The sequence below is a fragment of the Phacochoerus africanus genome, chromosome 7 (genome assembly GCF_016906955.1).
Source record: "Phacochoerus africanus isolate WHEZ1 chromosome 7, ROS_Pafr_v1, whole genome shotgun sequence".
NCBI lineage: Eukaryota > Metazoa > Chordata > Mammalia > Artiodactyla > Suidae > Phacochoerus > Phacochoerus africanus.
The window spans coordinates 4,116,820-4,144,214 of record NC_062550.1 but is presented as its reverse complement, the minus strand read 5'-3'; the positions used below and the strand labels follow the sequence as shown (position 1 = coordinate 4,144,214).

The window sequence follows — 27,395 nt, the reverse complement described above, 5'->3', positions numbered from 1 at the left end:
ACCCGAAGCCCTGCCAGTTAAGCCCACTTCCCGGGACCACCTCGGAGCCGACCCCTCCTCCATGCCCGCCCCGCCCCTACCCCCACCCCCACCCGGGCAGCTCCCTCCTCCACTCTGACCCCCTCAGCCCCTCCTCCACCCTCACCCGAGAGCTTGAGAAATGGTGCCCTTCTGAATGGGGTATCGGGCTCAGTGGCCGGTTTCCCGGGGCTCTGGCCGTGACCTTCAGCGCCCACGGGATGTTCCGGGGTTCCTGGCCTTTCTCCACCCAGCCGCACAGAACCACCAGCCACCTCCTGCACGCACGAGGCCCCGAGACTTTCCGGGCCGCTGTCCCCTCTGCTAGAGAGCAGCTTTTCCTTTAAGACTCATCTCACCCAAGTGGCCTCTGCTGACCGCTCCCCTCCCTTCTGGTCACCATGGTTACCACAGGGTGTCGGCTCTACGTGACGCATTTCTGGGTCCGAGTGCCCACTGGCCCCGGTGACAGCACAGTCACACAGCCAGCTGTCAGACACCAGATGGACACCAGATGGACACCAGAGGGCCCGGGCCACCCTGTGTCTTCCTGCGGGTCACGCAGCAGCCCAGCCAGACCAGCCATGTGGCCGCCGGCCCGCCAGCCACCATGTCCCTTTGCGGCGGGCAGCGGGCCCATCCAGGCACAGAACCTGTCCTGCACAGGTCAGGCTCACAGGGCAGGCACACGGCAGGAAGGCCAAGCCCTGGCTATGGTGCCACAGCCCAGGGTCACCAGCGCCAGGGGAGGCACGCTGCAGGTTCCAGGCCTGCCTCCTTCGCCGCCCTCTCGTTTCCTCTGTTTAAAGGGAAGCTGTGTTTCCATGTTTGGCACCCAGGGGGATTAAACATTTTACCAAACACGAAATAAAGCTTCTGAAAAACACGCAAAGTTTGTTCTATTAACTCCTCCGCACACCTAATAGAGCGGGTGAAACGCGCGAAGCGAGCCACCTTCCAAAGCGAGCCTGCACCTTCCTCCCTGTAAAGGGGGGACAGGAACACCTGCCTGCCGGTTTCTGGGAAGACACCACAAGCTAAGAGGCAGGGAGCTCAGGACCGTGTCTGGTACCAGGTGAGACGGGCTCAGGTCCCAGCAGGCAGGGCATCCTCACCCAGCCTGGTCCCCTGCCTGTGGCGGGAGGAGCCGGGCCCCTGGGGTCAAGCCCTCTGCTCTTCCATTTATTTCCCGCTTAGGAGACAGTGGCCAAACCACCCAGGCTCTGGACGTGCTTCCTCCCCGTGCGGCAGCCGTGGTACCTGCTGCTTTCCCGGGTCACGGTGAAGGCGGATGATACCGTACACACGTGCCCAGCAGTCCCAGCATCGGCCGGCCTGTCACTGTCCCTGAGCTGCTAAACGAGCCACGTCTACCCCCCTCGACGCGCACAGGGCTGCAGGGACGCCGCCTCGCCCACCCGGGGCGGACAGACGCAGGGAGGCGGCGCCGGGGCCGCTCACCTTCCTCCCGTCCGGGGCGCCCTCGCTGCCCGCGAGCGCCAGCTTGCGGCGCACGTAGAAGAGCATGTCGTCCTGCCGCGGCGCCCACTTCTCCATGAAGTAGGTGGAGAACATCCAGGTCCAGAAGACGATGCGGTCATCCTTGAAGCACCCTGCACAGAGGCCAGAGGGGAGTGAGGGCGGCTGGGGTTCCCGGGCCCCTGCCCCAGGACCCCGGCCCAGCCCCCGCCCCCCCCCCGCCCCCACCGTGTTTCTGCTCAGAGATGGGCCAGGGCTCTGGGATGTTCAGAGCCCCCCATTCCCTCTCCGCCCCCCCGCCCCCGGCCATGGGGCTGCCAAAGAGGCTCAAGGACACGTCCCGGGAGGCCCAATCCCTCCACCCAGCAGCGGCGGCAGCGGCGGCCAGAGAGCCCCACGGCGCAGCCGACTCCGGCCCAGGGATGAATCAGCAGCTGGGGGAGTGATGGAAAGACCTAATAGGAGGGAACGTCACTGCAGGCTGTCTGGGCTGAGAGCCGGAAGGGCTTCGGGCGGAGGGGATCCGCCAGGCAGGCACCTCCCTCCCCCACATCCCCCCACCCCCACCCCAGGCTGCCGCAATTCCCACGGAGAATCCAACTTAAAGGAACAGCTGCCCCTTTGTCAGCCGGGCTCACCCGCAGGCAGAACGCAGGGAGGAGGCCGCCCTACCCTGGCCATGGCACCGCGCAGACCGTGGCGCACCGACTCCTCTTTTACCGTAAATACTCTTTCCTGATGATAAATACATCTGGACGGTGCTCCTTCCCACACAAGGAGAAAAACCCCACAGGCTTGGGTAGGAAGCCTGAGCTTCCGCTCCAGCCCTGCACCTGCCATGTGATGGCCGGAAGCAGCACGGCCTCTCTGATCCCCAGGATCCTGCGGGCGGAGGCGGGTTGACTGAGACCACAGGCGCAGAGAGCCTGGCACAGAATTGGACCCACCAAAGTGGGCGTCTAGACAGACCCCACCAAGTGCCACCAGAGGCCGCGGAGCTATTTCTTAGAAACGCAAGATTTTACACCATTGCTGGTTTCTTTCGTCTTCTCCAGAAACTACCTCTGCAACTGAGTCCTCATTTGGGTGCTGGACCCAACCCTACCCTGGGGGTGGGCAACCTGAGGGCCCTTTCCTGTCCTCATGGCAGTTCCTGCAGCCCATGCCCCCCTCCTCCCGGTCCTCAGCCATCCGGCCCTGGAAACCTGACCCCAGCCTGTCTGTACTCGAGCCACACGCTCTGGTAGGGACCCAAGACCCAGCTGGACACCCGCTCCTGCCCTCTGCCCTCTGCCCTCTGCCCTCTGCCGGGCTGCTGCGGGCAGTCTGCAGCCCACCCCACTCCCACACCCTGTCTGGCTCCCTTGAGAGGAAAACAGAAGGGGTCTCACGAGTCAGGGGTCTGGGCCCGTGAGCCCGACAGATACAAAGGCCAAGGCCTGACGGCCACGTCCCCAAGCTCGCAGGCACAGATGGAGAGACGCCGTGTGCATCCTTCTGCCTTGTGGCTCTGACCTCTTGCCACACTTTCCCAAGAGGCAACGCCCAATTCACGCCCTACGGAGCCCTGCAAAATTAGGCAAAGGTGCCCTGTTACTCCAAACAAAACAAGAACTTCCTGTAACTTGGTTTCCTTCCCGTTCCTTCTGAGCCCAAGCCCGGCAAAGGGCCCCAAACCGCCAAAGACCGCCCACGCCAAGGCTTCCTGGTCCCACGGGGGACACGGGAGCAGCTCTGGCCACAACAAGCTGTGGGTCAGGGCTCCAAGCGACAGGCGCTCTTTCGACTCTGCAGGCAGAAGTGAGCTACCATTTGTCACACAACTGCCACTCCGAGCACTGGCAGAGCCTCCCAGGTCATCACTGAATGAGCTCTCCCCACAGGGCAGGGCGCGCTCTCATCATCACTGCCCTGTTAGAATGACAGCCCCTTTCACAGAAGAAACGGCCTCTCAAGAGGTTAAAAAGGAGCCCACGATCAGAGCCAGAAACTGTTAAGTCTTCAGACCCCCCAGACCCCCGCGCTCAGGCTCTCAGAAAATGCGAGGCTCTAGAACCAGATGACGGGAATGAGGCACTCAGCAGGCTGCTGGCAGCCCCAGGAGCGCGATGCCCAGGAGGGGTCTTGGGCTGGGGAGCGAAACCCCTGCCAATCTGCTCTCAAGTGTGCCACGCGCCCAGCCAGGCCTGGCCCGGCAGGGTCCACACAGGCCGCCCCACGTCCCTGCTTTAAATGCTGAAAAATCACTGTTTTCGCAGCTCCTCCAGCCTGGGCAGTGAGCAAAGCCCGCAGGCCCCAGGAGCCTGAAGCGCACGGACCACCTGCCAGCGTTCACACCTGACGGGAAGGCTCAGCTCACACCGGGGCGCCTGGGGCCAGCCGTGCCCGGAAGCCATCTCCGAGAGGACCGGCCACCCCTCACGCTTCCAACCGAAACTCCCAGCAGCCACGTGGCTGGAGCCACACACAGTCCTCCCCCTCACTGCCAGCCCCCCACCCAGGCGGGCACCAGCCCCCCTGGAACCCACCCGCTGCCCCTCCCACTGCGTCCACACCACAGCTACGGGATCCTTATTTAGAGATTTTTGCCAGAGTTCCTGCTGTGGCACCACGAGATCAGTGGCGTCTTAGGAGCACTGGGACACAGGTTCGATCACCGGCCTGGCACAGTGGGTTAAGGATCCAGCGTTGCCATGAGCTGTGGTGGAGGTCACAGACACGGCTCAGATCCCACGTTGCCATGGCTGTGGTACAGACCGGCAGCTGCAGCTCTGCTTCAACCCCTCACCTAGGAACCTCCATATTCTACAGGTGAGGCCCTAAAGACAAAAAAAAAAAAAAAAAAAAAAAAAAGATAAAAATAAAAAATAAAAAATAACACTTAGGGGGGATTTCTCATTGTGGCTCAGTGGGTTAAGAACCCAACCAGTATCTCTGAGGATGCAGGTTCCATCCCTGGCCTTGCTCAGTGGCTTAAGGATCCAGCATTGCCATGAGCGGATACGATTGGAATCTGGCATTGCTGTGGCTGTGGTGTAGGCCGGCAGCCACGGCTCCGATTTGACCCCTAGCCTGGGAACCTCCGCATGCTGCGGGTGCGGCCCTAAAAAGCGAAATAAATGAAGTAAGTAAGTAAATAAATAAATAAAATACCACTCCAGGCACCTGGCAGATTTTACGAGATTAAACATACATTTAAGAGTGATTCAGCCCCCCCAGAGCCATGAGGCCCCTGTCTGCACAAACACGGGTACACGGATGCTCCCAAGAGGCCCCCGTCAGAACCCAGGAGGACGGACTCACGCACCGTGGCCATGCAACGGACTCTCAGCGCAGTAAGAGCAAAAGCACCGGTCCATGCGGACCGAGGGAAGCGTCAACACCGACCCGCTGAGTGAGACAGGCCAGCAGGCAGAGGGCTACGCGTCGCACAGTCACGTCCACGGGACGCTTCAGAAAAGGCAAAACTACGGTGACAAAAAGCAGACTGGTGGTTGCCCCCAAACGTTGTGTTTCTTGCCTCTGGTTGTGCTTTCAGGTATCAAAGTGCATCCGATTCTGTACGTTCCGTGGACGCGGGTTACTGCCCACAAACTACTCCAGTGAAGTTGATAAAAAGTTCTAAGAGGGAGTTCTCGTCGTGGCGCAGTGGTTAACGAATCCGACTAGGAACCATGAGGTTTCGGGTTCGATCCCTGGCCTTGCTCTGTGGGTTAAGGATCCAGCGTGGCCGTGAGCTGTGGTGTAGGTCACAGACGCGGCTCGGATCCCAAGTTGCTGTGGCTGTGGTGCAGGCCGGCGGCTACAGCTCCGATTCGACCCCTAGCCTGGGAACCTCCATATGCCACGAGAGCGGCCCAAGAAATGGGAAGAAAAAAAGTTCTAGCAGCCAAAGCTGGCGAGATCACACTGAACCGAGAGCTGCCATATCGTCAGAGAACAAAAATCATTACCTCCTTTGTGAGAAACAAGTGAGCATTCTCCTGCTTGTGGGACTCTCTCTACCTTATGGAGAAGAAAAAACAGTAATAAAATAAATAAGTGCTGAGTTCCCGTCGTGGCTCAGTGAAAACAAATCTGACTGGTCACCATGAGGATGCAGGTTCGATCTCTGCCCTCGCTCATTGGGTTGAGAATCCGGCGTTACTGTGACCTGTGGTGGAGGCCAGTGGTTACAGCTCCAATTTGACCCCTAGCCTGGGAACCTCCATATGCTGTGCGTGCAGCCCTAAAAAGACAAAAAAATAAGAATAAATAAGTGCCTTATGCACAAAGATATTCCCTAGGTCATTAATGAGAGCAAATGACAGGTCATCGCAGTAATAAGGAAGGAGAAAAAAGAAAAGAATATTCTATAATGATTGAATGTCCTCAGGGATGCTAGTCAGGTTTGCTAACCGCTGAGCCATTATGGGAACTCCTGTAACGACTGACATTTAATCTAGGTTACTCAGCCATTAATAAAAGAATGAAATAATGGCATTTGTAGCAATGTGGATGGACCTAGAAATTACCATTGGAAGTGAGGTTAGACAGCAAGAGACAAACATGGCATCACTTATGCGTAGAATCTAAAAAAAAAAAGATACAAATGAACTTTTTTGCAGAACAGAAACACACTCGCAGACTTTGAAAAACTTCCGGTTACCAAAGGGGACAGACAAGTGGGAGGGAGGGGGTGGACCGGGGGCTGGGATGGAAAATGTTGTACAGTTTAGGTTGTGATGATGGTTGTACAACTATAAATATAATAACATTCACTGAATCATAAAAAAAATCTAGGTACATTGTGCTCTAGGCAGGAAACCCAACCTCCATCAAACTTTAAAAGGGAGCCTATGAAGGGAGGCCCCAGGGGTATAGCGGTTAGGATTCAGCGCTTTCACCACTGTGCCCGGGTTCAATCCCTGGCCTGGGAACCGAGATCCCACATCAAGCCTGCTGCAGCCAAAAAAAAAAAAGAAAAAGAAAAAGAAAAAAATAAAAAGGACGCCTATGAAGCCCATTGAGGATGCGGACATGCATGTGATGCAGTCTGGTGAAAAGACAGAGACGCGCTCTAGACGCACTGGTTACAAGCACATGAACCACCTCCCCTGCACGAAGGGAGCTGCTGCACCACACAGGGAATAAGTTTTCTCCTTCCTTTTTTCCCTCTTAGTATTTTGAATAGTAAGACGGTACTGGAGCTCCCATCGTGGTGCAGAGGAAACGAACCTGACTAGTATCCATGAGGACACGGGTTCGATCCCCGGCCTTGCTCAGGGGGTCGGGGATCCAGCGTTGCCGTGAGCTGTGGGGAAGGTCAAAGATACAGCTTGGATCCTGCATTGCCGTGGCTGTGGTGTAGGCCAGCAGCTGCAGCTCCGAATGGACCCCTGGCCTGGGAACTTCCATATGCCACGGGTACAGCCTTAAACAGACAAAAAAAAAAAAAAGAAGAAGAAAGAAGAAAGCAGCAAGATGGTAGTACTTTTTCCCATGAATGTAGACTTCTGATGAACGTCACAGGCTCACGAGAGAGAGAGGGAAGGGGGATGGAGGAGGAGAGGAGGGAGGGAGGGGGTCGGCAAGTCCAAAAGGCTGGAAAGGGGCAAGGTCAGGGCGAGGGCTGGACGCGCCCAGGCACGGGGCACGTTAGTATGTGCAGCCACACACATCTGAGTCCAGGGCCTGCCTCGACGTCTCCCTAAAGCCAGCTCCCTGAACCCCTGAGGCCCAGGGACCACATCCGTCAGAGGGTCTCACCTGGCCCCCTCCCGGAACCCCCGGGGAGGACTGGGGGAGAGAGGCCAGGACCAAGGTCCTTCGGAGGCAGTAAAGTTCCGTCCACACGTATGTGCATGGGGACCCTCTGCACTGCTGCCCTGCACGTCCCTGTCACAGCGCAGCTTGCTCAGAGGAGGTCCCTGGTCCCAAGCCTGCCAGGGTCCCTAAACCACACAGTCCGGGAACTGTGCATAAACCACAAGGGGTCTGGAGGGAGGGGGAGCGAGTGGGAGCTTGGGCTCGACAGATGGCAACTATTGCCTTTGGGCTGGATCAGCAGTGAGCTCCTGCTGCGGAGCACTGAGAGCTATGTCTGGATACTTACAACGTCGCACGACAACGGGAGACAAAATTGTGTACATGGATGTGTAACTGGGTCCCCATGCTGCACAGTGGGAAAAGAAAAAGGGTGCTGGGGAAATAGCAATACAAAATAAATTTTAAAAAATATACTTGAACCCCCCCCCCAAAAAAAAACCCACGAGGGGGACCCTGTGTGGCCTGTGACAGCAGTGCTCTCTCTTCCTCCACGTGAACCCCTCTCCCTGCGTCCTTTCCCAAGGCCTGTCCAGCAGGAAATCCCAGCCCCGGGAGCCGCCAGCCCAGCCGAGACCTCCCCGATCTCCAGGACGCTCTCCGCCGCAGTCTCCCTGCCATCTGGCCAAGGGGGCAGCAGGCTTCCAGGCCCCTGAATCCAGGGGATGATGGACAAGGCAGAGATGCAGGCCTCGGAGGTCGAGCCCCTCCCTGGGGCAGCACCACGGACAGCTCCAGGCCCGCAGGCCGCCTCCCTGCTGGGCTGGGGCCCTCGCTGGCCAGGCCACTTGGGTTCTATAAAGCAGACACACAGACAGACAGACAGACAGACACACACACACACACTCAGCTGATCCCAAGCTGCTACCCCGGGGGAGATAGACGGCTGGGCCCCCGCAAGCCTCCGGTCACAGTCTCGGCAACCCAGCCACATAAACCTCTTCTTCTGATTTCTCTCCGTATAAAGACACCGTGTTTAATACCGAGCGAGGCCATTCGCACTGAACGCCAGGCCACCAGCACCAGAGCCCGTGCCTGAACAAGGCTTATCTGAGGAGTATTTTCTCCGCAAGGCCCATCACAGCCTTCTCATGCTGGGGTCTAGAAAGCACTGCGGCCTTAGGCCTGGTGCCACTTTAAACGGCCGAATCGCTAACAAAAAGCACAGGGGTGCGGCGCGTGGCGCTCAAGAGCCCGTGAGAAGGATGAGCCGAAACAGGGAGGCAGGCGCTGCCCTGCTCAGCCTCGGCGGGGACCCTGCCCCTCAGCGGACCCGGTTCCCATCGCTGCGCACGCGTCTGGAGTTTTCCACCACAGACACGCTGAAGGGACTGACGTGGCACGAGGGCTCCAGGTCAGAGGGAGGGTCGATCTGCAAACACACAACCACGCTTGAAGAGGACGGGCTGTCTCAGGAAGACTGGAACCTGCCAGCTCGGGCTGCCCCCCCCACCCCGAGGGAGGGACCTGCTGTCATCGGTCACGGCTCGGACCTGCACCACAGACTAGTGGCTTTGGGGATGCGTCGGGGAGGCCACGCGGCTGTGCGGGGATGAGAACCCCTGCCGCCCACGCCCAGGTCAGGGGCCCGACGGCCGAGACCCCCCCTCTGGTTCTGCCGAGGGGGTGACATGACGGTGTCAGCACAGTACTGGCTGAGGAATGCAGAGCGGCCCGCACCCTGCAGTGTATGAAGCCCTTTCACCTGCCACCTCTTCAGATCCTCCTCAGGGCAAGCTGACGAGGTGGGGGAACCGCAGTTTAGTTTACAGGCTCAGCCCTGGGTTTCCAGACAAGGCAAGTGAGGCTTGGGGATCCAGTGGCTCGAACCCAGCCCCTCAACACAGACAGCTCCTATCCTTTCCAAGGCCCCACGGGGAGGCGTGCGCAGGGCCTGGGGCCTCCTGGCTGCTGTGTAAATGAGGAGACTCGGGCTTCCACACCTCACCCCGCCACACCTCTGAGCCCCCAGAAATGCCCTCCTACAGTCTCCAGGGGGACAGGAAAATCCCAGGCGCTCGGAACAGCACCCAGCCCCTCCCAGCACTCCGGGAACGAAGACTGCTCCCTGCTTACTGGTAGCACTGGGAATTGTTTTCCATCCACCAGACCTCTGGAATAGTCACGAACTGGATGTTAGGAGGCATTCCTTGAACTGCCCCCCCCATCCTTTTCCACACCATTAAACCGCACAGGTTAAGCCAGCTATGGTGATACCCTACTTAGAATCATTCAGAGCCATTAAAAACGATGGTCACGCGTTACAAGACAGAAAACTGTCCAAGAGCTACTTCCCAGGAAAGAACTTTGCAGGGATGGGCCAAGAGATGTTTTTGAGAAGACATGACCAGGTCTTCAAGAAACAGCCCTGATGCTACTCACTTTTAGAGCCTAAGAAACTTGCAAATTCTTTTAAACAGGCAGGCAAAGCACTGATTTGAAACCAACAGACACACACACAGAAAACTACAGGCTAATCTCACTCGTGGACAGAACATATAAATCTTACATACACTATTTAAAAGACTGCATCAATCCACTAAAACCATATGCCATGGCTGAGAAGGATTTAATGCAGAAATACAAAAATGGTCCATGGAGTTCCCGTCGTGGCGCAGTGGTTAAAGAATCCGACTAGGAACCATGAGGTTGTGGGTTTGATCCCTGGCCTCGCTCAGTGGGTTGAGGATCCGACGTTGCTGTGAGCTATGGTGTAGGTTGCAGACGCAGCTTGGATCCCGTGTTGCTGTGGCTCTGGTGTAGGCTGGTGGCTACAGCTCCAATTAGACCCCTAGCCTGGGAACCTCCATGTGCCATGGGAGCGGCCCTAGAAAAAAGGTAAAAAGACAAAAAAAAAAAAAGACCAATATTAGGAAATCTATTCACATACTTATGTTCAAAAAAGAAATGACACATGGTCATCTCCCAGGTGACAGAACATTCCATAAAATTCCATACCTATTCTTCATATTTTAAAAAACTCCAGGAGCTCCCGCTGTGGAGCAATGGGATAAGCAAACAAGCTGGGACATGGGTTTGATCCCCAGCCGGGCACAGTGGATTAAGGATCTGGCGTTACCACAGCTGTGGCTTAGTTCTCAGCTCAGATCAGATCCCTGGCCTGGGAGCTCCATATGTAGTAGGGTAGCCAAAAAAAAAAAAAAAAAAACCCTCCATAAAATAGAAATAAACAGATACTTCCTTAAACATGTATCTCAACTAGAAAATGTTAAGGACAAAATAAGTATCATCACAACCCACTATTACAGGATGTCCCAGAGACCTTGCGAGTTTGGTTCAAGAGCAGAATGTCACAATAAAGCAAGCCACACAAATTTCTGGTTTCCCAGTGAAGTTAAAAGTTACGTGTATGCTGTGTTGTAGTCTATCACGTGCACAACAGCATTACGCCTAAAAAAACCAAAAACACACTTTAGTTTAAAAATCCTTTATTTCTCGGAGTTCCCACGTGGCTCAGTGGAAACGAATCCAACTAGGAACCATGAGGTTGCGGGTTCGATCCCTAGCCTCACTCAGTGGGTTAAGGATCCGGCGTTGCCGTGAGCTACACGGTTGCAGATGCAGCTCGGATCTGGCATTACTGTGGCTGTGGGGTAGGCTGGTCGCTGTGGCTCCGATTTGCCCCCGACTTGGGACTCTCCATACGCCTCGGGTGCGGCCCTAAAAGGCAAAAAAAGACCCCACAAAAACCAAAAGTCCTTTATTTCTAAAAACTGCTAACCATCACCTGAGCCTTCGACGAGTAGTGACAGCAAGGACCACTGACCACAGGTCACCATAACAAACATACTAATAACGAAAAAGTTTGAAATACTCCAAGAATGACCAGCTTGTGACGGAGAGACACAAAACGAGCAAATGCTGCTGGAAAATGGTGCCCAGAGAATTGATACATGCACAGTTGACACAAATCTTCAATATGCTAAAAAAAAAAAAAAAAAAAAAAAGCCATCTCTGTGAAGCACAATAAAGTGACTCAGCACAATAAAACAAGGTGTGCCTGGGTCGACACTGTCACAAAGGTACCAGACGCTGCAGTTAGACAACAAAGATATTAAAAAAAGAAATTATGGAGTTCCCGTCATGGCGCAGCAGAAACGAATCTGACTAGGAACCATGAGGTTGCAGGTTCGATCCCTGGCCTCCCTCAATGGGTTAAGGATCCAGCGTTGCCGTGAGCTGTGGTGTAGGTTGCAGACGCGGCTCAGATCTGGCGTTGCTGTGGCTGTGGTGTAGGCTGGTGGCCACAGCTCTGATTAGACCCCTAGCCTGGGAACCTCCATGCGCTGCGGGTGTGGCCCTAAAAAAAAAAAAAAACAAACAAAAAAAACACATGAAAAGGTTTACCAAGTTCTTAGCTAAAAATATTCAAATCCTAAAGGGAGCAATTCTACCTAATTTGATCTATTAATTTAACATGACCCAAAAGAAAATGCCAAGAGAATGGTTTGTTTTGGGGGGGGGTTGTATTTTTGTCTTTTCTAGGGCCGCACCTGTGGCATATGGAGATTCCCAGGCTAGGGGCCTAATCAGACCTCCAGCTGCTGGCCTACGCCACAGCCACAGCAATGCCAGATCTGAGCCGTGTCTGTGACCTACACCACAGCCACAGCCACGCGGGATCGGAGCTGCGTCTGCAACCTACACCACAAGCTCACAGCAATGCCAGATTCTTAACCCACTGAGCAAGGCCAGGGATCAAACCTGCAACCCCATGGTTCCTAGTCGGATCCGTTAACCACTGAGTCACGACAGGAATTCCAGGAGAATGTTTTAAAATAAGAAGACAAGAAAATTCAGAAAGAGGGATGTTGGGGACATGATTTTTCTTCTTCCGTTTTAGGGCCGCACTCGCGGTATATGGAGGGTCCCAGGCTCGGGGTCTAATCGGAGCTGCAGCTGCCGGCCTACCCCACAGCCACAGCAACGCAGGATCCAAGCTGCATCTGTGACCTACACCACAGCTCATGGCAGTGCGGGATCCTTAACCCACTGAGGGAGGCCAGGGATCAAACCCGCATCCTCACGGATACGAGTCAGGTTTGTTAGCCGCTGAGCCACGAAGGGAACTCCGGGAGGTGATTTCTATCAGATGTGAAGATGCCCTAGAAAGCCAAATCCTCCTGCCACCATCAACTCAAGCTGCACATTGTCCTTTGGTGTTGCTGACATAAAACCAAGGGGCTGCTGGATGCCCCTCTCCCGCCACGTGGAGGAGGTCCACGTGGAAAAGGCCAGACGGCGGCGATCAGGTCGGAGCTGCAGCAAGCGGGGGCCACAAGTCCTCAGTATTGGGCATTCCTGGTCTTCTGGAGGCTTCCATTTGCAACTCCTCAGCAGACTGTGAGCCAATATATTTCTCCTTTTGTCTAAGCGACTATGGATTTGTTTCTTGTAACCAAAAGAATCCTAAGAAATACAATACCCAAGGAGTTCCCTGGTGGTACAGTGGGTTAAGGATCTGGCATCATCGTCACTGTGGCGCGGGTTCGGTCCCTGGCCTGGCAACCTCTACATGCCGCAGGCACAGCCAAAAACAAACAAACCACACGCAATCCTCAAGGATCACCCAACTTCCAGACAAAAAAGCAGAAAACCTCCCTCTGCCCATCACCTTTAGTGACTGTCTCACCCGACGGGGGTTCCAGAGAAACTTACAGCCCTCTCACTGGACAGAAATGTTCATTTACAGATTTGGCAAGTTCCGCTGCTGTTTTTTGTCTGCCAGCACAACTCTCAGATGTCATCTCTGCATCATTTCATTGATTCTGTCTTTAAACGCATCTGGAACCATTCCTCCCCCCGGGGCCAGGCTGCCACCATCGGCCTGTGCTACTGTCCCAGCTGCCTCACCAGTGCCCGAGTCCTGTCGCTTTCCCGCTCATGAGGCTTCCTCCCTCCCTCCCCTTGGCTCTTAACTCAAATATCTACCTCCTCAGGGAGGCCTTCCCAAAGCGCCCTGTTGCACATTGTAGGCGTTCCCGCTGTGGCTCAGGGGTAACAAATCTGACTAGGAACCCTGAAGTGGCGGGTTTGATCCCTGGCCTCACTCAGTGGGTTAAGGATCCGGCACTGCCGTGAGCTGTGGTGTAGGTCACGGAGGCAGCTTGGATCTGGCTGTGGTGTAGGCTGGCAGCTACAGCTCCGATTAGACCCCTAGCTTGGGAACCTCCATATGCTGCTGGTGCGGCCCGAAAAAGAAAAAGAAAGAAAGAGAGAAAGAGAGAGAGAGAGAGAAATAAAGGAAGAAAGACAGGGAAAAATTGTAAACCCCACCCCAACAGTCAACAGCCCCATCCCACTTCCTGCTTTTTCCTCCACAGCCCGTCACCATATGGCACCATATACACACTGGACCCAGGTATTTTGTCTGCTTTCAGTTTTTCCTACGACAGGAGCCAACAAGCTTTTTTTAAGGTCCAGAGAGAAAACGGCTTAGGCTCCACAGACCCTATGGTCCTGTCCCAATTCCAAAATCACCCATGGCGAGACATAAAGACAGGGACATGGCTGTGTGCCAGTACAAGTCCATTTACACACTCGGGCAGCAGGCTGGAGTTGGCCGGGGCCCCTGTGTGTCAGCACCTGCCCTCCTCGAAGGGAGCTGTTTTAACAGAGGCCCACGGGAATGCCAGCTCCATGAAGCCATGAGCATTCTCCCTCTCTGACTGTTTTGTTCACTGCTGTATACTGAGTTCCTAGGACAGGATCTGGCCTACAGGAAACAGTATCGGCCAATTAAACGAATAAATGAAATGAACCGAGTGATTAATGAAAGCAAAGTACTGACTGGTTGGAGCACAATGAGACAGATCAATGGAACAGAACAGAAAGCACCAAAACAGAATGACGGAGTTCCCTGGTGGCCTAGGAGTAAAGACGCTGGTGCTGTCAAGGCTATGGCTCCGGTTCGATCCCTGGCCTGGAAATGTCTGCATGCCGAGGGTGTGGCAAAAAATATACACACACACAAATATATTCTTAAACTATATATATATATGTATGTACGTTTTTAAGTTTCTTCTCTTTTTATTTATTTATTTATTTATTTGTTTTGTCTTTTTGCCATTTCTAGGGCCACACCCGTGGCATATGGAGGTTCCCAGGCTAGGGGTCAAATTGGAGCTGTAGCCACCGGCCTACGGCAGAGCCACAGCAACGCGGGATCCGAGCCGTGTCTGCAACCTACACCACAGCTCACGGCAACGCCGGATCGTTAACCCACTGAGCAAGGGCAGGGACCGAACCCGCAACCTCATGGTTCCTAGTCGGATTCGTTAACCACTGCGCCACGACGGGAACTCCCCATGTCCTTTTTGTGTGTGTATCTATGTCCAAATTCCCCTCTTTATAAGGACACCAGTCCTACTGGACCAGGGCTGGACTCGTGTGATCTTTTTTTTCACATGTCCACATTATGGGAAATATCCTGGGCCAGGGTCAAACCTGAGCCACAGCAGTGACCGTGCCAGATCCTGCACGCGACCTCGCCCGGGCAGCAGCAGGACGCTGAGCAGATAAGGACGGTCAGGAGAGACGCTGGGCAGAGAAGCCACGGACGCCCCCGCCTTGTCCAGCAAGCCCACTGCGAGGGTGTCCCCGCAGTCTTCCTCTCACCCGGGAAGATGCTCATCTCCCCAGAGCCCTGCTGGGAGAGCCCTGGAACGGGCCTCCGATGGGAGAGTAACCGAATAAACGAGAAATCGGGAGTCCCCGTCGTGGCTCAGCGGTTAACAAACCCCACTAGTATCCATGAGGACGCAGGTTCGATCCCTGGCCTCGCTCAGTGGGTGAAGGATCCGGCGTTGCCGTGAGCTGTGGTGTAGTTCGAAGACGTGGCTCGGATCCTGTGTTGCTGTGGCTATGGTGTAGCCCAGCAGCTACAGCTCTGATTCGACCCCTGGCCTGGGAACCTCCACACGCCTCAGGCGCGGCCCTAAAGGGACAAAAATAAATAAATAGATAACTGAGAAATCATGCACAGAATGGGCGACCTGGTTGCCTTTAAACAAGAGCTCAGCTGGCCCCTCCCAGAGGCGGCGGGGTGGGTGGGGGGTCAAGTGGCCTCTGGGGAGAGTCCCAGGCAGCCCCTGGCAGCTTCCGCCCCCGGCGCCTCAACAGGCTTCTGTGGCCTCTCAATGGGCCTTTCATCAGCCCGTGCCTCCCGGTGCCCTCGTGGCTGGAGACCCTCCCTTGGGCACAAAAGACAAAGACGCTGCCCAGGGCGGCCCAGGGCACCATGAGGAGGCACTTGGATGGCCAAGAACCGGTCAGACGGGTCAGACGGGTCCGCGTGAGCAACCCCACGGGCCAGGCCAGTGCTCGGCTCCAGCCTCAGGGGAGCCTGGGGTTTCAGTGACGCAAGGTGGCCGATCAGGAGAACCTCGCCTGCCTGCTTCGCTTATTTTTTTCTTTTTTGGGCTGCACCCACAGCACAGCAGCGACCTGAGCCACAGCAGGGACAAGGCCAGAGCCCCAACCTGCGGTGCCACAAGGGGACGCCTAGTCCCCCACCACTTCAGGAGGAAGTCCAGCCTCCTTCGCCAGGCCAGCCCAGCCTCCAGACAGCCCCCCGCCGTCTGCGGGGTGGTCCCCCTTCCTCCCTGACCAGACGCCCTGCGTGTCCCCAGGCCACCCCTCCCCTCACCCTGGAGTCCCTCCTGGAGGTGCACGGGGCCTGGGCCCATCCCTGCCTGGCCCCACAGGTCGACTGGGCCACCGCCTCCCTGGGGCCCTTCCCCAGGCTCCTCCCTGACCCCCTGACCTGCTGTACCTCCCGATCTTCACAAGGATCCTGGGAAGCCAAACCAGTACCCTCCCTTAACTGGTGACGAAACAGAGGCTCAAGTTCCAACCCCTTGTCGGACATCACTCTGCCAGCAGGCGGCCCGGAGCTGCCTTCAGAGCCGGGCTCCTGGCTCTGCGCCACGGCCCTGCCCCACCAACCCCCCGCCTGGGAGTCCCTCCGCACTGGGATGAGCCACCTTGCTGGCAGGGTGACCAGGCTTGGTGGGGGTGGAACCTACAGCCTCAGATGCAAAGCTGCAGCTCTGGGGGGCAGGGGGATGGCGGGGCTCCTGCCTCCACCCCGGGGGGCGGGGGGGGGAGGGGGAGGGGGTCCTTCCATTTCTGCCGCCTCCTATTTCACTGCCCTTGTCCCGAAGCAAAGCACGCAAGAGGCACTGACCTCCCTGAGGTGTGACACACCTGGCCCTGCTTTGCGCAAGCAGCTGGATTTCAGGCAGTGAAGAGGGTGGACTGGTGCCCACGGGTCCCAGAACCTTGGGCTGTGACCAGCGAGGGAGGTCGGCCCTCCTCTCCCCACGTCACTACGAGGAGACTGCGCTGGAGGGAAGTGCCCTGCCCACGGCAGCTCCCACAGGCCCCGGGATTTGAGCCAGGGCTGTCACCGTCAGAGGCAGCCCTCGTGACACTCCCGGCTCGAGGTCTGGAGGCTGACCTCTGTCTGAAGTGGACGCAGGGAGGAATCAGTCCTTCTCTGCCAGGGGAACACAGCCCAGAGAGTCTCGGTGACTTCGCCAAAGTGACACAGCACTCCGCGAAAGGCACCCCCTGAAGGTCTCTGCCCAGGCAGGGGCGCCCCAGTCAAGGGCTACCTCCCCGAGAATCCATCACCCTTCCCTCAACAGATACCTGCCCGTCAAGCCATCACCACCCCAGCCCACGCAGGGGCCTCGCTCGGCCATCATTCCCAGCCTGAGCTGGCACAGGGGACTCAGAACCCGAACCGATGGCCCTGCAGGGAGCCCAGGGCGGGGGGGGGGCCTGAAGGACACGATGTCGCACAGCATCACAAATCGGCGTGGGTGCTGTCCAGGGCAAAGGGGACAGCTGATCCTAGCAAGGGGTCAGCAAAGGGTCGCAGGGAGCCCTTGTGCCGAGAGCTGAGAGGCGCGGCTCCCCTGACCGATGGGGCGGGTAGGACCCCTCGAGAAGATGAGCCCGGTTGGGGCTCAGCCATCAGCAGGGCCAGGTGACATAAGATCTTGAACCTAACCTGTAGGCCCCAGGTGACTTTTAAGGGAAGGCAGCAAAGTTTGACACAGTCAGGAGTGGCGGCCATGGGGAGACAGAGGACTAGGTGGGGTGACCCGGGTGGTCCAGCTCAGAGGTGCCCCGGGGGGGGACGAGGGATGGCTCAGAGGGGGACAGAACTCGGCCACAGCTGGATGTGGGCTGAGGACGGGCGGACTGTGGCCGGGGCGGGCGGCTTAGGTGTCTGGGTGCCGAGAGGGCTGCAGGAGCAGCAGACGGAGCTGGAGGGGCCTGTGACACATTCCAGGGGGCCGGGTGTCCCAGCTGGGCTGCTCTGTGGTGGTGTGAGCAGGATACGGGGGCAGCATGAACGGTCACCCTCTGCCCACCTGCTCCTCCACCTCCCCAGGAGGCTCCCAGCTTCAGGGAGCAGGGCCCAGCCAGCGTCAGCCCAAGGGCTCAGTGACTACGGCCTGCGCGACGGTGCCAACAGTAACTAACTACAATCACCTAAAAGCATACACTTGGAGGGGCAGGAGCAGCACGGCGGGTGAGGAGCCAATGGGCACAGGGCCGCGTGTGGCGGTGCTGCTGCAGCAGTGCCCGCCAGCGACGTTTCAGAAGGTACCAGAAGGCACAAGCCCAGGCCCGTGTCCCTCGAGGCCACAGCACTCAGAGTCTCCGCTGCTCCCCATAAAAAGGGGCAAGACCCGCCCTGCACACCGCTGGGCAAAGCCACGAGGACCCGGAAGACGCAGCAGGGCGCTTTGTAAAAGTCGGGCTTTCCCTAATTGTCTCCCTGACGACTCCTCCGAACTTTGCTCTAAGCACCCTCCCAAGGGCAGAGTTCAAGATTCAAAGCACATCCAAAAGCAGAGGGTTTTCACGTCACAAGTAAAAGTGACAGCACCTTCATGGACCACACTGAAGATCGAGCCCCTCTGCTTTGCACTTGGCCGACACGCCCTGCCCACCCACTCGCTGGTCACTCAGGGGGACAAAGGCTGCTCCACTAGCCTCTCAGACACAGGACCCCCTTAGGAAAAGGAAGTGGTCCCTCCCATACGAGCTGATGCTCGGCGTGCAGAGCCCGGGCTGTGCAGAGAGAGTCCTCCCCGAGCTGGGGGGCCCCCGCCCGGCCCCCAGATGCTCTGGCCCCTCGTCTGCACGTCCACCAGCAACATCTCAGCTTCCCGCCATCAAAGGCCCTCAATTCCCTCCCCTGTACCAGGGTGGCCCACGGAGGGCCCATCGGGCAGCCCGGCTCTGGTCACCCAGCTCTGTAAGTGTCTTCTCTGAGCCTCACCCCCCAGCAACAGGGACAGGCTAGTTGGGTTCTGGACCGTTCTTGGCCATCCCAGCTCCCCCAGCACGGGCTGTAACCCAGAGGACATTCTGCTGCCCGAGCCAAAACCAGGGGACTGGGGGCAAGTAGCCAGGTCAGCCCTGACCCAGGAGGGCACAGTGCCAGGAGGAGGAAGCCAAGTCAGATCTACCAGAACGCCTGTCCCAAAGCCACAGGGCCCAGACAGGGCTGGGCTCAAGGGCTGCTGACCACACCCGGCGCTCCCTCCCCATGCACACAGGCCCCGGGGGCAACAGCCAGGACCAGGGTTCGCCACTGCACCCAAAGGGCCTAGGCACAGGCAGCCTGGCATCCATGCTGACCCGGGGGCCAAGGAGTTTGTAGTCCGAGGCTGGGCAGTGGCGGGGGTGGGGAGAGCCCAGAGCCGGAAGTGAGGGGGCAGCAGGGAGTGGAGGGGGGAACGGCCTGGCCTCACTCAACCCCCCGGGGCCTCCCGGGCCTGAGCTTCAGAACCGAAGGCCCCTGCTCCCTCCTCCGAAAGCAAGCCTGCAATTCCAGGGAGAAGACAGGCCTGGACCATCACACACCAGCCAGGTGCCCAGGCCCAAGCCTGGGCCTAAGCCGCCTCCTCTCCCAGCAGGTGGCACACCCCAGGGCCGCTCACCTTCCACTCCCCTTTCTTCCTGTTCATAACAACGGTTCACAAAATTCTCCCCAAGTCTGGTTAACATCTGTCTGCCACCGGCCCCATCCACGCGTGGTCCTAGACCCGCCCTTGGGGGACAGACAGCAGCCCCTAAGGCATGGCCTCCTAGGCTGGCGGCTGAAAGAAATCATCCAAACCCAGAAAGCTTCCCAGGAAAAAAAAGAGGTTTGTTGCAAGCTATTTATAACAGCGAGAAACTGGATCCAAGCTAAGTTTCCCACAAGACAAGACCAATTAAGTAAATTACGGCACAACCACTCGGCTATCCCAGTCATTTAAATCACGTGCAGAGTTTGAATAACATGGAAAATGTCTCAGGAATTTTAAGAAACTTTATGTGTAGTTTCAAGTATTTATCAAGTATTTCAAACTTTATCAAGTGTTCTTTAAAGGGCCTTTAAAAAGATTGAAAAGCAAGACTTTGCCAAGTTAATAGTGTCTCTGGGTGATTGGAACTATGAGTAGTTTTTTTCTATTCTCTTATATTTTCCAGTTTCTATAATGTGCATATAACATTCTTTAACTGGAAGAAATACATTTGGGGATTTTGAGACTTTTTTTTTTTTTGCCACGCCCATGGCATGCAGAAGTTCCCGGACCAGGGATGGAACCTGAGCCACAGCAGCAACACCACCAAGCCCTTAACCCGCTATGCCACCAGGAAACTCCAAGGCCACTCGTTAAACAAGCGTCCTGCTGAGGCCTCTCTTTAGTGGCCTCATGACTTAGCTGGCATTTGTGAGCCCGCCTGGCCCAGGGAAGGTGGCAGGTGTGAAAAAGGAGCCAGTGCTACAAGCAGGGGCCCCCCAGCTTGTCAGACGCCTCAGGGCAGGAGCTGAGCAGACACCCTCCCGCGGGCTGGGGGCGGGGACATGGTTGCCCACACAGCTGATCACCCTCTGGCTTTGCTGTGACCCTCAGTCTCCATAAGGTATGAAGTCCAAGGTCCTCAGGGCCCTGAAAGGACCTGCCTTGGCAGAGGCCCACCCCAGGGGCCGCTCCAGCCCCAGAAACGGAACACACAGGCCTTAAAAATAGGTGCAGGAACCGAAAGAGGTACCACTACCCCTTCAAACGGCCACACTTCCTCCTGTCTGCACTGGCCCAGAACCAGCTCTGCCTGCTGTGGGGCTGGAGGGCCCCGGCCACCGCCAGGCAGCCTGAACTTCAGAGCTCGAATCCAGCCCTATTTCCAAAAGCCTGCATCCTTCACAACCACAGCGTGGAGGGTCAGCCCCGCGCCAGGGCTCGTGCTGGGCCCGTACCTGCGGCGCCTCCTTTGGCCCTCACGCCACCCCCTGAGCCTGCGCCCGTCACCCTACAGACTTTGTTGTCTCCACAGAGGACACAGAGGTCCCAAAGGGTGGCACGCTTAGGCCCCGTGGTCTTCTCTTCCTGCCACACTTCCCACGAAAGTCCCCCACCAGCCACCGAGGCCAGCGACACTGCACCGAGCCACACAGAGGGCCGGGCCAGAGTGCAGGTCCTTTTCCCAAGTACGGGGTGGTGTCAGCTGCCTGGCACGTGCAGGCATTCAGCACAGAGCCGGCTCCGTCCACGAACTCTCTGCAGAAGGGCATCTGACGGGCCTCCCCCGGAACCCCACCAAGCTGTTCTGCCAACTCCGGCTACTTGACCTTGGCTGAGTCACTTCAGTTTCCTCATGTGCAGAATGGGGTAATACCAGAGGCTGCTCCCGCAAGAGGCAGATGTCAAGGCGCTTTTGCAGGCACCGCGAGGCTGGCACCCGGCGGACGCGCAATGTCCCTGTGCTAACGCCTCTGCAGCGAGGGCCGGTCCAGGAGTCAGACACCCGCAAAGCGCCCCAAGGCCAGGCCGAGGGAGTGCCAAGGTCCCAGCTGGGCACCCAGACCTCCAAACACCGCACCAGCCTCAGGACCCGTGGCCACCCTCCGAGGCTCCAGGCTCTGCCCGGCCCAAGTCCTGCCTACCCTGGCCACTCTCAGCAGGCACGCCTGCACCAAGCCCCAGGTCAGCCAAGGTGGCTCCCTTCTCAGTGCCCCTCACCACCTCTCACACCCTTCCTCAGCCCACCTGTGCCAGGCTGCTGTGCCCACCTGTGCTGGCCGGGCCACAAGCACCTGAGGACGTGGGGGGCTCTAGCCCTGTTAAGAGCCCGGGCTCAGAGTCTGCCACTTACTGGCCACGGGCCTCGGGCATATGTTACTTCATCTCTAAGCCTGTGTCTCTTCATCAGGACAAAGAGAAGCGTTTACTAAGACCTACCCTAGAGGGTTTACTGTGAGGATGAGACTGTGATGGCGAAACATCCTTTGTCCCACAGCGCTCCAGAGAGAGAGAAGATTCCCCGGGCCGCCTAAAAGGGGGTGATGCCCAGGAACGCCCAGCTCTAAAGTGCCCAGCCCAGGCCGGGCCCAAAGACACCAGTGTGAGGTGAGGCGGGCCCTCCCCTCGCAGCGCCTCTCCAGGACCCACACCCAGGCCGTGCCCCTGGGGCCGGACCCGACGCCAAGGGCGTGCTGCCCCTGTGGGAAGGGAGCCTGCCCACCCGGCAGGCCGGGGCTGCCATCCAGGGCCCAGGAGGAAGAGGCAGGCTCTCTCCACCTTTGGTCCAGATGTCTGCGTCACACAACACCTGGGCGCTGGACCCCCTGACTCTTCTGCGATTCTGGAGCCCCACACAAGCTGCTTCAGCCACCAGCCTGGCTTACCTGTTACCTGGAATCACAGGCAGTTTCCTGCAGATAAAAATCCTGCTCGGAGTGGCCACGGCCCTGGCTGCTTCCAGCAGGGTTTTTACTTTGGCCAAGTCATCAAGTTCTCTTCCCCTACTCAACTGTCCCCTCCCAGACGGCTGGGATCAAGGACGAGTCCCTCACCAGGCACGGAGCAAGTGCTCAAAAAATGCCTCTACTGCAGAGGGCACAGCAGACAAGATTCACAGCCCAGCAATGATACAGGGGGGGGGGGGGTTGGGCTGCGGGGGTGCGGTGGGGGGACGAATGAGAAGTGACAACAGCTTGTCCAGGGTCAAGCATCTCCCCCAGAGGCTCCCTTATCCTTCCAGACAACCTCAGAGGACATGGCACAGTTCTGCCTAATCTCAGCTCTAATTAAACAACAACAAAAACCTGGGAGGTTTAATTCGTAAAAGTAACAGGTCATCACAGCTGCAAAGTGGAGAGGGGTTACACGAGCCATTGGATGTTCAGGCGCTTTGGAGAGGGTGCTCTGGGTTCTCGGGCGGGTGCTTGGGCCCACCGTCCCGTCCTAACTGCGCTGCGGGCAGGGAGTCACTGCTTCGCTGGGTCCTCTCTGTACATGACATTTCTTGTCTGAAAAGTCACAGAGTGGGCAACGGGAGCCCCTCTCAGAAGTCTTAAGATTCCAGCTTCTTGGCCGTCCACCCCCGTCGCTCCCCAGTCCGGAAATTAATCTCTCCTCCATCTGCTCATGTTTTCCGGGCCTCTGCTCTGCACGAGGCCCGTGCTGGACCCCGAGACTGAGACCGAAGCAATGCCGTGGTGGGGGTCACCAGCAGCCGCAGGGGCCATCCCAGTGCCAGTCACCTGATCGTCCAGCAGACCCGGTACAAGGAGCGCACAGGCAGCAGAACAGGGAGCGAGGAAGGGTGACAGGTGACAGCATTAGTGCAGAGGCCTGAAGGCCTCCTCAGTGTCTGCGGGGCAGGCGAGTAGGGGGTAGCTCTCTAGACGAGAAAACAGCAGGCACGGAAGGGCAGAGCATCAGGGTACAACGGGGACTGAGTTCAGGGGGCCGGAGGGTGGTAAGATGGCGAGACCTTGTGTGTGAGGGGACCGGAGGCCAGGAGGGGAGACAGCAGTGGTGCGACCACCGGGCTCTGCCCTTGGCCTCCTCCCGGGCGGTTCTCCTCCCCAGAGACAGCACAGTAGCAAGGCCTGGTTGGAGACATTTGGGGGGACAGGCACAGGGGTCAGACTGACCAAGGGTCAATTCCAGCTGGACAACTTCCTCGAGGTCTGTGGCCTCCCTGAACCTCGGGATCCTCATGAGTGAAATGGATCTGCCAACGTCAGTGTCAAAGTGACAGCGTCTGCCGGAAGCACCTGGCACACAGTAAGTGCTCAGTAAATGCCAGGTGCCAGAGCAAAGTATTTGTGTTCTCAGGGGGTGCTACTGCAGGCTCCCTGGGGTGGGGACTGTCCCACAGGGCACAGAGATGCTCAGAGGACAGCAGGAACGGGCAGACGGGGGAGGGGGAGGGGTGCCGGGAGCTGCTGAGCCATCAGGGCTGAGGGGCCTGAGGCAGATGGTCGCTCAGACCCCTCCCATGTCACACACTCCGTGCCAGGCAACAGGCAGGCATGCAGCCTGGCACACAGTAGGTGCTCAGTGAACCTTTGCTGAATGAAGAAATGAGGATCCTGCCATTTCTGCTCAAAACTAAGTCGTGACACCTTTTCAGAGGAGACCAGAGAAACCCATGCCCCACTTTGCAGACAGCCCCGCCCCGCCCCCAGGAAAGCCGCCTCCTGCTGCGGGGGACTGTCTCACACCAGGCCTGCCTCCTACAAAAAGGAGGATCCAAACGTATTTCCTCCTCCAGCCTCTCGCCGGCTGAGGGTCCCCGAATGCCACGGGAGGGGGGGGGGATGAGGGGGAGGGGTGCTGGCCGCATCTCCAAGGCTGACAGTCCCTTCTCCACAACGGCTGTCGCCCCCTCAGGAATCCCCAGCCCACACTGGGCTGGAAGGTGGGGTGGGGGTGGCAGACAATATGCTATGAAGTCATTCCCGCACCAAGAAGGGAGGGGTCCTTTCAGAGAGAAACCACCGGGGAGGGGGGCTCCTCCTGCTTGGGTGGGAACACGATCCATCAGAAGCCATTACCTCACACCCAGCCCACCAGACCCCACCCACACCTGCAGCCCGGGGCTCTTTCAGACAATACGAGCACCCCCACCCCGCCTCGCCGCAGATCTCAAACTCCGGGGCTCCTCAGAGCAGAATCACACCCAGAGGGGCGCAGACCCGCACCCTCCGCCAAGCGGGTGGGATCAGGGGGGCACCGGTCCAACAGGTCCCCGTTAGAGATACTGTGCAGAGGTGCGGGAAGACAAAGGCTTCAGGAAGCCGGCCACATGCCCTCCTTGCGATCTGGAGGCGGTGGCCAGGGTAGCTTGCAGGGAGGTCTGCCCGGAGCCCACGGCGCCCCGGCCCTGCCATGCTGGGCTACGGGTCTTCCCAAATCCAGCGCCCACACTCCCTTGCAGCGGCAGTGAGGCCGCGGGGAGGGCTTCCTGGAGAAGGAAGAGGCCTGGCAGATCCACGGAAAGGAAGATGAACCGGACAGACACCCGGATGGACGGACAGAGGGAGACACCGGGTGACCCGGGAAACAGACGCACACGGGACGCGAGCGTGCCGGACCGCGCTTGGGACCAAAATCAGAGACGGAGACGCGGAGGCACAGGAAAAGACCCAGACGCAGGGATCTGCGGGCGTGGGAAGACACGGCACGCAGGGAGCCCCAGAGACACACGCAGAGACACCCGGAGGCGCGCACACCCCGGCGACGCCTCGCCCCCGGCCGGCCCCACTCACCGAGGCCGCAGACCTCGCGGCGCAGGCTGAGGCGGCCGCGCTCCTCGGCTATGGCGCGCAGCATGTGCTGCAGCGAGCGCTCCTCGGCCTCCGCGCCGCCCGCAGGCTCCGGGGACGCGGCGGCGGCGGCTGGGAGGGTGGACGGCCCGGTCCGGAGCCCCGCGGGCGCGGGCGCCGAGGCGGAGGCCCGGCCCGGCGGCCGCGCGGAGGCCATGCCGGGCCCCGGCTCATCGCCCGCGCCGCGCCCGCGGGGGCCCCCGGCCCGCCCCGCCGCCCCTGCCCCGGCGCCGCCCTCCGCGGGCACCTGTGAAGCCACAATCCGCCTTTGTGCGCGTCCTTGTCGCCGCCGCCGCTGCCGCCCGCGAAGCCCAGCTAGGCAAGCGCACCTCCGCGACGCCGACGCCGCCCGCACGCCTCCGGGCCACCGCCTGCCCCGCCCGGCCCCGCCCGGCCCCGCCCCTAGGCCATCCAGACCCCGCCCCTGGCCGCTGCCTACCCCGCCCCTTCCCGCCCCCAGGCCACACCCCAGCCATCCAGGTCCCGCCACCGCCCTCAAGACCACGCCCCCGGCCCTGCCCCTGCCGCCCAGGCCCCGCCCCAGCCCCTCCAAGTCCCACCCTAGACACCACTAAGCCACGCCCCTTAACCGAGTCCCGCCCCTGAACCGCCCTCCCCTGACCCCGGCCGCCTCCGCAAGGGACCTACCCGGCTGGCTCCCTTCGCCAGCCCCGACCTCACCAGCGGCCGGCCCCGGCCCCGCCCACTACAAGCGCTTCCCCGCCCCCCCCCCGCCCTCTGCTGGCCTCTGGCTCCCGCCAAGCGCTTCCTCAAGCCACTCTCGACTACCCGGCCATCGACCTTTCTTGGCCCCTCCACCCCTGCGCCCACTTTCTCCAGGCCCTACCCCCACGACCCTCCCAGAAACCAACCTCGGCCCCTTAACCCTCTCCGGCAGTTTAGCGTCTCTGAGCCCCTCCCACCCCTTTCCGGGCCGTCTCCCCATCCCCCAACCCCTCCCGCTCCCGCCGCTGCCCCACAAGAAACTGACTTTGTCACCTGCCCTCCCCATTGCCACCCTCCTTCTCTCCTCAGTCGAGTTGTCAGGACTGGTTTCCGCTGGGAACTTCCTCTGCAGAGCCCAGAAAGAGGTCACCCCTCCCCCACAAAGAGGTCTCATGTTGGGGGACGGTGGCAAGCCCTTCCTGCCCCCACGGACTCCTCCTGGCACAGTGCTGTATCATGGGGGTCGCCCTCTGAATGTCAGCTCGGTATAAGGGGTTTGAGGAGCGGGGAGATATGAGGTCAGCTGGGCACGTGATCCTTTTGGAGGCCATGGGCCAGTGGGCATCCGACCAAGTGCTGGCCTCCACTGAGAGAGGAAAACCTAAGGGAGACACCGCCAGAGGCCTTTCCTGGACCTCACCCACATTTCCTGTGTGTGTGTATGTGTGTGCAGTTCCCAGGCTACAGTAGAATGGGAGCTCCAGCTGCCAGCTTATCCCACAGCCACAACAACGCTGGATCCCAGCCACATCTGCGACCTACACCACAGCTCACTGGCAACCGCAGCTCACAGCAATGCTGGATCCTTAACCCACTGAGCAAGGCCAGGGTTCGAACCGGTGTCCTCATGGTTGCTAGGTGGGTCATTACAGCTGAACCACAAGGGGAACTTGCTCACCCACGTTTCTAAAGAGGTGGGGATGGCCACGGAGAGTTGGGGGGTGTTCCCAGCTAAGTCTCCAAGGACAGACCCCCTGCAGTCACACTAGCCTCCAGTCTGCAGGCCCATCAAGAAGTTCCTGCTTCCAGGCCACACCCCCTCTCCATCTCCCCCATCCTTGTAAAACCTGCTTCCTCAGTTCTTTGGGGTCTATTCCAGTGTCACTTCCTCAAAGAGCCTTCCCTGGCCACCTTCCCTCCTCCCATCCCACCACGCGCATCACCTGACAGCACATTAGGTGCCACATGTTCTGCTGATTATCCGAGTTGCCCACCGAGGAAGCCTTCTGCACAATTTTGTTTCCTGTGCCTGTGTCATTGCCCAGCAAGACGTAGATGCCCAGTAAATAAGTGTGGGCTGGAGCTCCCCGGTGGCCTTGCAGTTGTCACTGCTGTGGCTCATGTTCAATCCCTGGCCCAGGAACTTCCACAGGCTCTGCCAAAAGAAAAATTTTTTAATGTGGGCTGCATGGATGAAGAATGAATGAGAAGCCTGACGGGGAAGCTGGGAAACGGAAGAGGCAGTAAGAAGGTCTGACCATGGGGTGGGAACAGCCCTGAAGGAGGGCATGGGTGATCTGGATCCTGCTTCAGTCTTCACAGCTAGTTTTGTGCCATGAGGCCCTGAGTGCCTCAGGGTAGGGCCAGTGTCTGACCCCCTGTGTCCCCAGGCCCAGGGGAAGGTGTGGGGTGGGAAGCTCTGTAAAGAAACGTGGAGTGGGAGTCCCTGCTGTGCGCAGCGGAAACGAATCCAACTAGGAACCGTGAGGTCTGG

The 27,395-nt window shown here is 58.5% G+C and overlaps 1 protein-coding gene across 3 annotated transcripts in view; it reads right to left on the bottom strand.

Moving 5' to 3' along the window:
- Positions 1–25,034, bottom strand: part of KIAA0930 (KIAA0930 ortholog) — a 34,825-nt gene extending 9,791 nt beyond the window's left edge. Inside the window, exons 1-2 of one of the 3 annotated variants that reach the window (XM_047786001.1) lie at positions 24,899–25,034; positions 1,480–1,631 (exon numbers count right to left, since the gene is read on the bottom strand). In XM_047786001.1, coding sequence (XP_047641957.1) covers positions 1,480–1,631; positions 24,899–24,962 — 216 coding nt within the window. In that variant the 5' untranslated portion in view covers positions 24,963–25,034. Of the gene's footprint in view, positions 1–1,479; positions 1,632–1,725; positions 1,928–24,898 lie in introns of those variants that run through there. The other 2 variants (XM_047786000.1, XM_047786002.1) reach the window with 2 other exon arrangements.
- Positions 25,035–27,395: the final 2,361 nt, after the last annotated feature.